Source organism: Carcharodon carcharias, chromosome 27 (genome assembly GCF_017639515.1).
Source record: "Carcharodon carcharias isolate sCarCar2 chromosome 27, sCarCar2.pri, whole genome shotgun sequence".
Classification (NCBI taxonomy): domain Eukaryota; kingdom Metazoa; phylum Chordata; class Chondrichthyes; order Lamniformes; family Lamnidae; genus Carcharodon; species Carcharodon carcharias.
In genome coordinates this window covers 13,873,328-13,888,044 of record NC_054493.1, presented here as the reverse complement: position 1 = coordinate 13,888,044, position 14,717 = coordinate 13,873,328, and the positions used below count along the sequence as shown (strand labels likewise).

At 42.5% G+C, this 14,717-nt stretch overlaps 1 protein-coding gene across 1 annotated transcript; it reads right to left on the bottom strand.

The window, feature by feature from the left end:
- Nucleotides 1-2,425: 2,425 nt before the first annotated feature.
- Nucleotides 2,426-14,469, bottom strand: LOC121270404 (zinc finger protein 239-like). Its single transcript, XM_041175713.1, has 2 exons — nt 14,336-14,469; nt 2,426-3,653 (listed from the first exon to the last, which is right to left on the bottom strand). Exon 2 carries the CDS (start codon nt 3,571-3,573, stop codon nt 2,524-2,526), a length of 1,050 nt encoding a protein of 349 aa, XP_041031647.1. The 5' UTR covers nt 3,574-3,653; nt 14,336-14,469; the 3' UTR covers nt 2,426-2,523.
- Between the last annotated feature and the right edge of the window lie 248 nt (nt 14,470-14,717).

Genomic DNA, 14,717 nt, shown 5'->3' with positions numbered 1-14,717 from the left:
ATGTGATAATAGCAGAACAAGGGTAAGCCCACAACAACACCTGATAACCACAAATAATAATAACTTCTATCAGGGAGATAGAACAGGAAGATGAGTCATGAGATAAGTGCATTTTAGTCCAGAGAGAGGTTGTTTAAATCAGTGCTTCCCAGATGTTTGCCCAGTGTGATCCCATTTTAATGCCTCAGACTTTGTGTGACCCCAGAGTGAAAATTTGAGGGTACAAGAGCTGTTGAGTGGGGTTGGAGGGATTGTTGATGTACTTGGGCTCTGATTATTAATATAATAGCCTCCTGGTTATTATCTTATAGGATCCTGATTAAGGACACAATTGGAAAATTACTTTAACGTAATAGGATCCTGATGATTGATGCCATAGGATTCTGATTATTAATTGAAATAATTCTGATTATTAATGCATTAGCATCCTGATAATTGCAATAATTTCCTAATAATTGAACCAATAGGCAGCTAACAATTAATGCAAATGGAACTGTGTAATTAAATGTAATTAGATCCTGATTACTAATGTAATAGAATCCTGATTATTAATCTCGTAGGATGATTATTTATACAATAAGGTCCTGATTGTTGATGAAATAGGCACCAGACTATTAATGTAATGGAATCTTGATTATTAATGTAATAGGATCCTCTTTACTGATGCAATAGGATTCTGATTATTAATGTAACAGTATCCTGGTTATTAATACACTATGATGCTGATTATGAATATATTTTCCTGATTCATGTATTATGATCCTATTAATACATGATTCTGTTTATTAAAATATTATGATCTTGATTGTTACTATATTATCCTATTAATATATTACAACTCTGATTATTAATACATTATGATCCTGATTATTGAAGAAATCAGCTTTTCAGAAAAAACAAACACTGACCTTTTCACGAGCTTTTTCTGCAGCAGCAATTGGGCCTCAGAAAGCAGTCCATTAGGCCACGTCCACCAATAAAAACAGGAGCCGGCTTTTAAAACTTTTGTCACATTCTAAGCATTTAAACCCCCTCTCTCTCCAGTATGAACTTGCTGGTGTGTTTGAGAGCTGAATGACCAAGCAAATCCCTTCCTACACATGGAGCAGGTGAATGGCCTTTCCCTGGTATGTTTGTGCTGATGAATTTCCAACTCAAATGAGTAATTTAATCCCTTCCACTGTCCCCACATTAACATGGTTTCTCCCCAGTGTGACTGGGCTTGTGTCTTGACGGGCTGAATCCTCGTCCAGGGAAATGGGGAAAGAGTGGGGGAAGTGGGATTAACCGGATTGCTCTTTGAAAGAGCCAGTGCAGATTCGATGAACCAAGTGGCCTCCTTCTGTGCTGTACACTGATGAGATCCTATGATTCTATAACAGGATGATGATTCATAATAAACACTTTACGATCGAATCATAGAGCTCACAAGGTGGCCATTCAGCTAATTTTGTCTGTACTACCTCTGAAAATGTTCACATTCTGTCCCACTCCCCTGATCTTTCTCCCGAGCCCTGAAAAATCTTTCCTTAAGAAGTAAAAGCACAAATCACTTTTGAAAGTTACTATTGGATCTGCTTCCATCAGTCATTCAGACAATGTGTTCTAGATCATCAGAACTCACTAAGTAAAATAATCTCTCCTCATCTCCATCCTGGATTTTTTGCCAATTATTTTAAATCTGTGTCCTGCAGTTACCAACCATCCTGCAAATGGAAACAATTTCTCCCTATTTGATGAAAATTCTTCAAAAATGCTCACACCTCTGTTAAAATCACTCCTTAATCTTCTCTGCTCTAAAGAGAACCATCCCAGTTTCTCCAGTCTCTCCACAAAACGGAAACATCTCATCCCTGATACTATTCTGGTCAATTTTCCATGTACTCTCTCCAAGGCCTTGACATCTTTCCTGAAGTGCGGCTCTCAGAACTGAACACAATATTTGAGCTGAGGATTAAAAAGTGATTTATAAAGATTCAGTGTGACTTCCTTGCTTTTGTACTTAATGTCTCCATCAATAAATGGAGGACCCCATTGTTGAGGGAAGTTGGGTGGTCAGCAGTTTAGTGAGAATAGGGTCAAGGGAGCAGAAGGCAGGTCTCGTAGACAAGATGAATTTTGAGGAAGTTAGAAGATAGGAGAGAAATTGGAGAAAGATGCAAGTTCAGGGCTCGGAGAAGGAAGAACTTTAGATACAGTTTTTCCCAGTGGGCTAATGGAAGGGAGGGAAGCAGCAGAGGCAGCTGATCAGATTGTCTCAATCTTCGTGACAAAGAAGCTCCATGAGCTCCTCACACGTTGTTGGGAGGTGAGGGTGGAGGAGACGGGAGAGAACTTCAAAAGGAACTAATGTGTTAGAGATATTAAGAAGATTCAACACACTGTGTTTAATACAAAGCTAATTTATTTGACTTTTATCCAGAAAACTAACCATGATAACTAGGCAGGAGTTTATTAACATTAGTAAAAATAGAGGGCAATGAACATGGCTCAGTTCTGGACGTGATTAACAGCAAAATCCAGTCACTGTAATTGTTTGTGAACTCGCTGGTGACTCATCAGGGTGGATGACCGAGTGAATATCTTCCCACACACAAAGCAGATAAATGGTTTCTCCGCACTGTGAACTCGCTGGTGTTTCTGCAGGTGGGATGACTGAGCGAATCCCTTTCCACACATGGAACAGATGAATGGTCTCGCTCCAGTGTGAACATGCTGGTGTACAGTGAGTTGAGATGATTGCCTGAACCCAGTGCCACATTGACAGCATCTGAATGGTCTCACGTCAGTGTGAACACGTTGATGGCGCATCAGTTCCCCAGAACTTTTATAGCACTTTCCGCAGTCTGGGCATTTAAAAGGTCTCTCATCAGTGTGAACTCGCTGATGCCTCAGCAGGTTGGATGACTGAGTGAATCCCTTCCCACACTCGGAGCAGAGGAACGGTCTCTCCCCAGTGTGAATTCGCTGATGTACAGTGAGTTCACATGTTTGCCTGAACCCAGCCCCACAGTAAGAGCACCTGAACGGTCTCTCATCAGTGTGAAAACGTTGATGGGACATCAATTCCTCAATACTTTTATAGCACTTCTCACAGTCTGTGCATTTGAAAGGTTTCTTGTCGGTGTGAATTTGCTGGTGTCTCATCAGGTTTGATGAACAAGTGAATCCCTTCCCACACACAGAGCAGGTGAACGGTCTCTCCCCAGTGTGACCTCGCTGATGTATAAGCAGGGTGGATGACTGAGCGAATCCCTTCCCACACTTGGGGCAGATGAATGGCCTCTCTCCAGTGTGAACTCTTCTGTGTGTCAGCAGATCAGATGAATTAATGAATCCTTTCCCACACTCGAAGCAGGTGAACGGCCTCTTCCCAGTGTGAACTCGCTGATGTTTTAGCAGGTAGTTTGACTTTGTGAATCCCTTCCCGCACTCGGAGCAGGTGAACGGCCTCTCCTCAGTGTGAATTCGCTGGTGAATTTCCAGCTCAGATGGGTAATTGAATCCATTCTCATAGTCCCCACATTTCCATAGTTTTTCCTCAGAGTGAATTTTGGTGCTTTTTGGTTCCATGGTCAAAGGCTGATGATATTCAGGTCCTGATGAACTGGGCAACTCATTCAGATCCAGATGTGTGGGAGAATAAAAAAAATCTACAGGATAACAAAGGGTTAAGTGGTTCAACCATAGTGGAATACTACAATGAAGTCTCCTTGCACCAGTAGCAGACAAACCTGCGCCGTCAGCTATTGTGAAGGAAGAAAAACAAGTATCATAAACAAACTACCAAGAGTCCTTGAAACAAAGTTGGGATGTCTGTTATCAGTACATGAGACAGGGCCTGGTCATGCTATCTGTTGTCTGTCGCCAGATGGGCTACTCAAGGTTTTTGCGTAATTATAAACTAAGACAGAACAATTGTATGCATGCCAAAGATAAAATTTCAATGTTATTAATTACGCACACTTTTACTATAACTATGTGTGTACTCTGACGCTACTGCAGAGTGCCGGATCGCTCCGTTGTATGCTGCTGGGCTCTCCGTGAAATCACGATTCAATAAAGGCTTCCGAGACAAACCTCCTGGGTCTGAGTGTTCACTCTGATGGGATCTGACTGAAGTCCAGCTACCTCTTAAGTTAGAGAGGTGAAAGGGGGACGATAAGGAATTTTGGACCGTCGGATCTCTAAAAAAGAACCCTCGCAGAAACAGGGAGGAACTACTCTCCCAAGTTGGGGAGAGTACGAACTGCATCCTCACTGAAAGGGGGAGTGCAGTTAAATAGCGTCCCAGCTACCTCTTAAGTTGGAGAGGTGAAGGGGGGACGAAATGCATCCAAGCTGAAAAGGGGAGGCTTGAAAAAGGGTAGCTACTGATCAGACTCAAATGACCCAAGGAACTGGAGGACTTGTTCAGGAACTCTTAAACACTGGTGAGCGCATAGGGTAGGAAAACGCGCCGCACTGTTAATTGTGTTTTCTTTTCAGAAAAATGGGAGGCCGCAACAGCAGAGTGGGCTCTGCCACTCCCCCCGCTTCGCAAAGTACTAAGAACAAACTGAAGCCGGCAAAACCAGAGCTTAAATCAGGAACTTTGAAGATGGGTAAGAAAACGAAAAAAAAAGTAGTAGTATACCCAGGGGTTCGAGTCCCCTGGAGGTGAAAAGTAAGTAATTTCTGTGTTTTCTTTTGTGTATATTATTAAGTAAAATGGGAAATATGACATCAAAGAAACCCCAGGTTCCCCTTTTGAAGGGAACCCCAAATGCTTATATGTATGTCCATTACGGTCCTGAAATTATCCAATATGTTTCTGATTGGGTTAAGTGGACTCAAAGTAAAGGAGAGAGCTTCCCACCAGCTGGAACTTTTAATCGGGACAGAATTGAGCGCTTATAATATGTTTTAAGGGAAGTAGATAGTTCGCTACTGAATTTTCTGTAACTCAAAAAAAAAATGAATTGATCTAAGTTACAAGAGCTGTTTGTGCTGAAGAGAGAGAGAGAAAGGGTTCCCCTAGGGGGTTAATGAGCAATTGACAAGCAGCAGCAGAGAAAATGTGAGCTTTTGTCAGTTTGAAGGTCCCTATAGGTGGAGCCTTCAAGATCCCTTTATTCCCCACTGCTACTCGAAGATTCGTTTAGAGTTAAGTTCAATATTATAGGAGTATCGATACATACCTTTATATATGTGTTTGTTTGTGTGCAATGAAGCATTTGTATGAGAGCTTTAATGTGTTTTCTTCCCTGAATTGTCTTGTGTGTGCGTAGTTGAGCACTTTAGAGTCGAAAGCCCCATATTAGAGTAAAGAAAAAGTCTATTCAAACATTCCAAAGTTTTGAGTATAAGGTTTAAGATGAGATTTCTGGCAAAAAAAAAAATCATAATTTGAAGGTAGTGTAAAGGTAAAACAGGGCTTGCCTTTGAGATGAACAAACCCTTGTACCACCCCCTTGTAGACTAGTAGGGACTAACCCTCATCATCAGCTTCCAAGCTGATTGGGATTAATATATACGAGTTAATATTCTAAAATTCTGAGAAAACGAAATTACTTGAAATTCAGAAGGTTCTAGGAAAACGAAAAGACATAAACACAAGGTCTAGATGGTTCCAATAGATAAAAAGGGGTTTCTTAAGAAGAGATGAATTAAATATTAAAGGAAATCTGCTTTCCAAAAGCACTGGAATTTGAATTTGGGACAATCTTGAGATGTAAAGTGCAGTGTAATTTAACAGGTTACTTTATCACTAGGATGCTACCTAAGATAAAGAATGTGTCTATAAACAACAGAAATTACAACTTGGATACAAATCGTTACACATGAAAAAGAGGTTGTTTTAATTTTGATAGTGTAAATTACAGTTCTTACAAAGTTTAAAAATTTGAGGTTTGGTTCTTGATAAAGTTCTCAAAAGGGAATTTTCATTTTAAAAGGTCCGACAACAATTGGCACTAATTCAAATGCTGCAAGCTTTTGTGTTTGTAAGTCTGTTCCCAAAATATGAAGCTAAGCTCAAGACCTTGACAAAGTTTGGCAGAAATCCAATTTTTGGCTGAGTTAATGAATCTGGGATAATGCAAAAAAAAAGTCAGACATAATTTGTTGGGACAATAAGATGTTGTTTGAGAAGAAGATAAGGAAGCAAAACATGTCAATGTTTGATTTCTGTTTTAAAACTGTTATGAGAATACTTTATTGGACTGTAAAGTCTCTCCAGACAACCTGAACAAGATAAGATGGCCATCAACTGAGGCATTGGAACTGCCTAAAGATTAAGGAAACATTTTAAACAATCAAGACAAAAAAAAAATTTAGAGATAAAACAGTGTGGAATCTGTAGTTCAGGAATTGAAATGTAAGGAGAAATAATACTTAATAACAATTTACCACAAGATGGATACAGGTAAAGGAAAAGCTGGAAAAAAGCTAAATAGATGTATTACTGATTATATTAATATGCCTGTGAGCTACAAAAAGTAAAACCATAGGATTAACACCTTGATGACAGGCAGAGTTAAGCAGTTTCCAGAGAGAACCATCACAGGAAGTGAAGATACTGAGCCATTGAAAGATAGGATAAAAAGGTGCATTGTAGAGTTGTTTAAGGAATTGAGGTCTGACATGAGAGAGCAGCAGGAGGGAGTAAACTGGAAGGAGTTTACCCAGATGGATTCAGATCAGGGAACTCATTTCACAGGGAGAGTCATTAAAGAAGTGTGTAATTTTATGGAGATTAAACAGAAATTCCATATTCCTCACCACCCCTAGAGTCCAGGGATGGTGGAAAGGATGAACTGAACTTTAAAAAAAAAACATCAATCAAGAGAAGGGAACAGCCCAATATTCTAATACGCCGTGGGCTACCACAAGCAGGACCGCCGGGTTCACCCCATTTGAAATGATAACAGGAAGGGACATGCAATTACCTGAAGGTATTAAGGTAGGAGGTGTAGGGCCACAGAAAGGAAAAATACAGGACAATGTAAAGGAATTAAGTAGGCAATTACATGAGTTGAGAGAGGAAGTTAGAGACTGATAGCTGATTAAGGAAATGGAAACAGGCAAATCCAAAGAGCAACAATGGACCATACCAGGTAATTATGACAGGTGATACATGCGAGAACGGGAAGTAAATGGAGGCATTACAGACAGTTAAAGATACATGACAATTGACCAAGTGGTAACCCAGAGAACGGGAGCCGATGTTAATGTCTCCACAGATCTACGATCCTGGTCGTGGGCCTTTCAGTACCAGCAACAAGGTCGGGGATCATCACTGCTCATCCCGCACCGCAGGAGGAACTTTGATACAGCATGGACAGTGCCGAATGCGACACGCAAAGGGGAATGATAAATGTAACGGTAGGAGAACAAGTGCTTTCAAATTGTAGTAAGGGTTTGCTTCAGATCAAGCAAGGGAGGTCCGCCACTACCCAGCCACCTCCCATCTCTTCTTTCACAGTCTGAGTAGAGATAATTGAAGCCCCTCAAACCACACCGACTGATCCATCTTGTCCGACTATGCACCCAGGACTGACGAATGGTTTGGTACTGGTTAATCAGAAGTTTTGTACACCATGTATACCATGAGCTGGTACCCGTAGTCTTGAATGTATCCGGTGTTGTCCTGCCCCAATGGTGCTCAACCCATACCCATGCACTCTATACAGCTCTGACGTGCCAGTTGAGGACTGAAGTAGTTCAGTTCAGTGGCGAGATGCGATCAGGCTTGGGAGGGAACCATGTTAAGCGCAGCCTGATAAATGATGCCACTATAATATTCAATATAGGGACATCATTGGTTAATCCAGTCTGGCTACCGTGCTCGAAAGTCATGCAGGGACTATCAATAAATTAATTGAAATAGGGAAAAATATTTCAGATGAAGCGAGCAGAAATGATGTATGCAACACCTATGGACCTTGGGCACTGGAACAAGCCCGAGAAAATTTAAGACAGACTGCAGAAGGGGTAGTCCCTTTATCGGTAACTAATGAGCGTTTATTGAATCTCTCACTACACAAGAATCATGTTTTGACCGGTTGCAGCTCAGGGGTTTAACACGTGCACGTAGAATGAATGTTGAATGTATAGTGAATAGTAATATGCTAATAGGCATTGTATTAATAATACCTGTCATACCTATGTCAATGACATAACTCAGGCAAGACACCCACAGTGACTGCTGGTACGGGACCCCAGCCAGGGGCCCTTTTGTACACCTACAAATGGACTTTATACAAATGCCTAAATGTATGGAACATAATTATGTTTCAGTTCTAGTATGTTTGTTCTCGCGATGGGTGGAGGCGTATCTCACCCGATGGAATGATGCTGTTGTTGTTGCAAAATTGTTGTTCATTTTGCTGCTAAAGTGATAAAGGAACTGTTGAAGGCCTTACAATGCAACCATCACCTTTCCTGCCCATACCACTCCCAGTCTACTGGAGCGATGGAAAGACAAAACGGTATCTGAAAAACAAACTAGCTAAATTATGTGAAGAAACCAGTTTGAAAGGGCCTGAAGCTCTACCCTTGGCACTCATGACTATGCGCTCTCAAGAGCTTGCATATATAGGTAGTAGAAGCTCAGAAAAAGCCCACCATTGAAGACTGCCATCAATACCAGCCCGGGCATCTAGTCCTAGTAAAGACGTTCAGGAGAAAGAACTGTTTGGAACCTCGACAGGAAGGGCCTTTCCAAGTCCTGCTCATCACCCATATGGCCGTAAAGGTTGAAGGACGCCCTTGTGGATCCACGCATCGCACATCAAGCGGAGGCTGACCTCGGACGGAAGTGCTTGTGCAAGAACTTTAACTGAGCCGTCAGAATACTGACTCTGATTTGGATCCTGTCCTGTGTGGTCCTTGCGGGGGCATGGACTACCAATTCAGTGGTTCAACGAATGCAGGCCGTAGCCTTGCAAGTTAATCGGACTAAATGTTGGATTTGTACTCATTTTCCTCTATGCAAAACAGCAGCTGAATTGCATGAGAGAGTGGAAAGGACCCTACCTTGTGCTGCTAATAACTTGAATGGCCCTGAAGACTAACGAAAAGGAAGATTGGGTCTACGCCACTCGTTGTAAAAAAAAAATTGTCTGGCAGTCCTATCACCATCGTTACCAGTGCACTAATTTGCAGTATGTATCGGATACTGCTTCTTGCTATACTCTGTGAAGTGTACCCAAAGGATTCTCACCCCAACACCTTTTTGTCTTTATGCCGCGCCTATGCTAGATAAGTAGGACAGGGCGCCTGTTGGATATGTGCCCAGATTCCCCAACATGGAGGTGAGTCAAGCACCTATCAGGCAAAACCAATGACTGAGAAAGAAGTGAAGGATCTCACAAATTTCCATACCCAGTCAGATGATGCAGAATCCAATAAGTAAATTAGATATTCACCTGCATCAGCTTTTACATCGCCGTGACATCTCGGAATCTGAACAATTCTGGATGATTGCTATCCCCTCTTATGGAGCTGCTTGTAATTTCCGAGAGATTATCAACCTGGCAGCTGCACTTGAAAAATTTGCTAATTCAACGGCTGATGCTTTGATTGAGACACAGAAACAGATTTCAGCCACCACTACTGAAATGATAGCCCTACGCCTGGCCGCTCTGCAAAATAGAATGGCCCTTGATTTCCTCCTAGCTGAAAAAGGTGGCACTTGTGCCATGATAGGTTCAGAGTGCTGCACTTATGTGCCTGATGTTTGAGAACATTACTAACCTGGGACAGCATGTTATGGATAAAGTGCAAGAAATAAAGAAAGTTTGGGAAAGACTGAGTCATTTTTATAACAAGGATTCCTGATGGGCTACACTAATGGGGTGGTTCTCCGGTTGGGGAAGTTGGCTGCTGTATGTTTTAAGTGGGTTGGTCATAGCATGTGTTATAGGGTGTTGTGCATGTGTTGCTTTGCGAATTTGCTGTTCCCAGGTTATTAACAGTGTCTCTACTGGATTAGGTGGTGCCCCAATTGTTCCCCAAATGATGCGCACTGGCCCCAGTGAAGCCCACTGGTGGGGAGAAAAGGTTTACCCTGCCAGAGATCGGCCTTTTCCTTATGGTTATGAACCCCTTATGACAATGAAGATACTATTCCTCATTGGTGTTAATCTAGAAGATTAACAAGGAGGGATTGTGGGAGAATAAAATACATCTACAGGATAACAAAGGGTTAAGTGGCTAAACCATAGTGGAATACTACAATGAAGTCTCCTTGCACCAGTAGCAGACAAACCTGCGCTGTCAACTATTGTGAAGGAAGAAAAACAAGTATCATAAACAAACTACCAAGAGTCTTTGAAACAAAGTTAGGATGTCTGTTATCAGCACATAAGACAGGGCCTGGTCATGCTATCTGTTATCTGTCGCCAGATGGGCTACTCAAGGTTTTGTGTAACTACTCAAGGTTTTTGCGTAATTATAAACTAGGACAGAACAATTGTATGCATGCCAAAGATAAAATTTCAATGTTATTAATTACGCACGCTTTTACTATAACTATGGGTGTACTCTGATGCTTCCTCAGAGTGCTGGCTAGCTCCACTGTATGCTGCTGGGTTCTCCGTGATATCACGATTCAATAAAGGCTTCTGAGACAAACCTCCCGGGTCTGAGTGTTCACTCCGTTTTTCGCGACAAGATGTGATGTTTAGTTTGAGTTTCTGAACTGCAAATCCTCCCCTTCTAATCTCCTATACAATTGATTTAAAACAAAAAAGGGGGAGTGAGAGAACCCACACGTACCCAAGACAGATTGTGAAACTGAGCTGAATGAATCTGGTAATTTGTGCAGCCAGAACTAGGAACAAGTGACCATGAAAACTGCTCGATTGTCGTAAAAACCCAACTGGTTCACTAATGTCCTGCAGGGAAGGGAACCTGCCACCCGGTCTAGGCTTACACAAGATTCTGGACTTTATGGGAGGGGAGAGAGAGAGAAGTGGGAGAGGCAGGTAGTAAATGAGAGACCAACTCAACCATAACTTTGACAGAAACTGCCAAACCCTCTCAACCTCCAGCACTTGGAAGGACCAGGGTAGCAGGTGCATGTGAACACCATCAACTCCAAGTTCCCCTCCAAGTCACGCACCATCCTGACTTGCCTGACATCCAGTCCTGGATGAGCAGAAATTTTCTCCATTTAAATATTGGAAGACTGAAGCCATTGTCTTCAGTCCCTGTGGTAAACTCCACTCCCTAGTCATCGACTCCATCCCTCTCCCTGGAAACTGTCTGAGGCTGAACCAAACTATTCATGATTTTTATGTAATATCTGATCCCGAGATGAATTTACAATCACATTTCAGTGTTATCATCAACACCATCTATTTCCACCTCAGTAACATCGTCTGACTCCACCCTCGTCTCAGCTTAGCTGCTGCTGAAACTCTCATCCATTCCTTTGTTACCTCTAGACTTAACTATCCTAACACACTCCGGGGCGGCCAACCTCCCACATTCAACCTCCCTGTAATCTGCTGCCCGTGTGCTTACTCACAACAAATCTTGTTCACCCATCACCCCCGTGCTCACTGACCGACAAAGGTTCCTGTTTAAGAGGCACCTACATTTTAAATTTTAGCCTTATTGTCAAATTCCTCCCCGGCTGTTCCCCATCTCTGTCATCTCCTTCCGCCTCACAACCCTCCGAGATATCTGCAAGCATCTAATTCCAACCTCCTGAACATTCTTGATTTTAACTGTTCCCATACATTCAGCTTCCAAGACTGAGGAATTCCCTCTCTAAACCTCTTTGCCTCTCGACCTTGCTTTCCTCCTTTAAGACAATTCTACCTATTTCGTCACAATCTAGTCACCTGCCCTAACATTTCCCAATGAGTCTCAGTGTCAAACGTTGCTTTGAAACATTTCTGTGAAATGCCTTGGAGTATTCTAGTACCTAAAGGCAAGATATAAATACACATTGTTGTTGTCGACTTGGACATACATCACTGTTCCTTCCTCATCGCTGGGTGAATAACCTGTAACTCCTTATCTAACAGCATCATGGGAGCACCTTCACCACACGGACTGCAGCGGTTCAAGAAAGTCAAACATCATATTCTCCACAGGTAACTGGGGATGGGTAACATCTGCTGCTGGCCTTGTTAATGACACCCAATCCCAAGAATAAATTTTTAAAATATGTATATGTAAGTAAATTGAAAGCATCTACAGAAATACTTTTTCCTAAATCAATACTCTTTTACATTGTCAGGACAGTATCCATTCAACAACATTATCTCTCCTGAAATCTATCTCCCTTGACAATTTCACATTGGAAATTTCTGGGTCTGACTGGGTTCCAAAGTCCTTGCTGTTAAACTCAGCAACTTCTCCTCCAGCTCAAACTGATGCAAAAAAAGGTTTTCAAAAGGGAACTGGATAATCACCTGAAGAGAAAAACACAATTGCTGGACCATGAGGATTGGGCAGGGAAGTTGGACTAACTGATTTGGTGTTGCAGAGAACCAGACTGGGCTCGATGGGCTAAAGGGCCACCTGTTTTTTGTTATCATACTCTGATTCTATTAAAAAGACCTGTACTGAAGGCCAGGGACTTCTGTAACAGCCACACTGCTACAAACCGGCACTTAACTGGTCTGCCTGTGTTTCTGAACTCTGAGCGCCACCTGCAATAAAATAATAACAAAATACTGCAGCTTATGGAAATCTGAAATAAAATGAGAAAATGCTGGAAGTACTCAGCAGGTCAGGCAATATCTGTGGAGAAAGAAACAGAGTTAAAGTCTCAGTGTGTTAATGAATTATGGAGAATAAAAATGGTGCAAAATTTGATGGTCATTATAGCTCAGAAGTGAAAGAGAAATTGACTATAGCACAGGAAAAACAATTCCTGACTGAAAGATACTGTGGGAAGATAAAACTGATAAGCCAGCAGCACAAGGTTGAGGGAAGGGCGGCCATGGAAAATGCATTTTTACATGGTCGGTGAAAGTAACAGTAAAATACTAAACATAACTAAAATATACCCATTAATTAGGCAACAGCAGAGAGGTGATCAGCGAGAGCAGAGATGAAAAAGAGCAATGGATGGACATGGATTCAGATCCACAGTGAAGGTGTCACACCAGCCCCAGAGCCATGGAACCTTTCACAGACAACAGGGCATAGCATTAAATGCTCTAAATTGTAGATGGATGCTGAATAATACTCCCCTCTGTAACAGTTCCACTGTTTTTAATTTTAAAATCTCCTGCTGGAGCCTGCAGCTGGAAAGATATCAGAAGCACTGGAGTCACAGAGAAAAATCTCCCAGTTGAGGAAATACCCGGGGAGCGGGGTGATGTCACCGTGCAATTGTCGGTGTGTGATGACATCACAGACATGAACACAGAACATCTGGGTCTGTGCAAACCAGTGATCACCACACATTATGAAGGATGTGAGTGTCCTTGAGAGGGTGCAGAGGTTCAAGGGATGAGGCATTTTAGTTGCAATGTTAGGTTGGAGAACTGGGGTTGTTCTCCTTGGAGTAAAGGAGATTGAGGGGAGTTGATGGAGGTGTACAAGCTTATAAGAGGTTTAGATAAGGTACATAAATAAAAACTGTTCCCATTATCTGATTGTAAAAAGATTATGAACACAAATTGAAGATTTTGAGCAAGAGATACAGGGGGAATGAGAGTAAGAGCTTTTTTTACACAGTGAGCGGTGATGACCTGGAACTCAATGCTTAAACTCAAAGGCCAAGGATATTCAGGTTCTGATTAATCGAGACTTAATGTTATGTTTGATTTAAGTTTTTTGTCTCAAAACCCTCTCCTTACCAACTGTAAAAGGAGTTTCTAAAATCCATCCCTGTCAGTCGGAGATAATAATTCACAACATTAGTATACAAACTTATGAGGGGCATAGAAACTTTTCCCTTTAGTGGAGGTGTCAATAACCAGGGGGCATAGATTTAAGGTAAGGGACAGGAGGTTTAGAGGGGATTTGAAGAAACATTATTTTTACCCAGAGGGTGGCTGGAATCTGGACCACACTTGCCTGAGGGGGGATGGTAGAGACAGAAACCCTCACAACATTTAAGAAGTATTTAGATGAGCACATGAAACGCCATCGCATACAGGGGGCTATGGGCCAGGTGCTGGAAAATAGATAGGTGCTTGGTGGCCGGCACGGACACGATGGACCGTAGGGGCTGTTTCTGTGCCAGTTTCACTCTCTGTCTCTGTCATTCCTGCTGACAGGGAGAGTAGTGACTGCGCATGCGCACCCCCCATGACGATGGCGGCCGTTAACCTGAGCCTTTCACCGAGAAAAAGATACCGCTCTGTTGGTGCAACCAAAGTACCTGCAGCTTCTTGTTAATGGCGTTGAGGCCTCCAGTGGGTGTTTGTGAAGCCTCCCCTCCCACCCCACTGCCCCTAACGCTGCCTCCGCTTCTCCGCCTCCTTCCCGCCTGAAGATGAGACAAACAAACGTCCATCCATGGACATCACCCGCACTGCGCATGCTCCAGGTCACAATGCCCGGGAGTGATTGACGGCTGCTCCGCACCAATAGGAAGAGGGGGCGTGGCTGGAGGACAGAGCGTGTGCAGCAGTCCTCCACCCAATCGGAGTGAATGCGGGGCGGAGCTGAGCCAGAATCTCTCTTATTGGCTGAAACTCTGCATCATTTTGGAAGCTGATTTGTCTCAAACTCCAGGAGAAAACTGGACCTTTCCGTTTGTG

Excerpts from the sequence above, each read along its gene's own strand:
- LOC121270404 (XM_041175713.1), bottom strand. The coding sequence starts at position 3,573 with ATGGAACCAAAAAGCACCAAAATTCACTCTGAGGAAAAACTATGGAAA.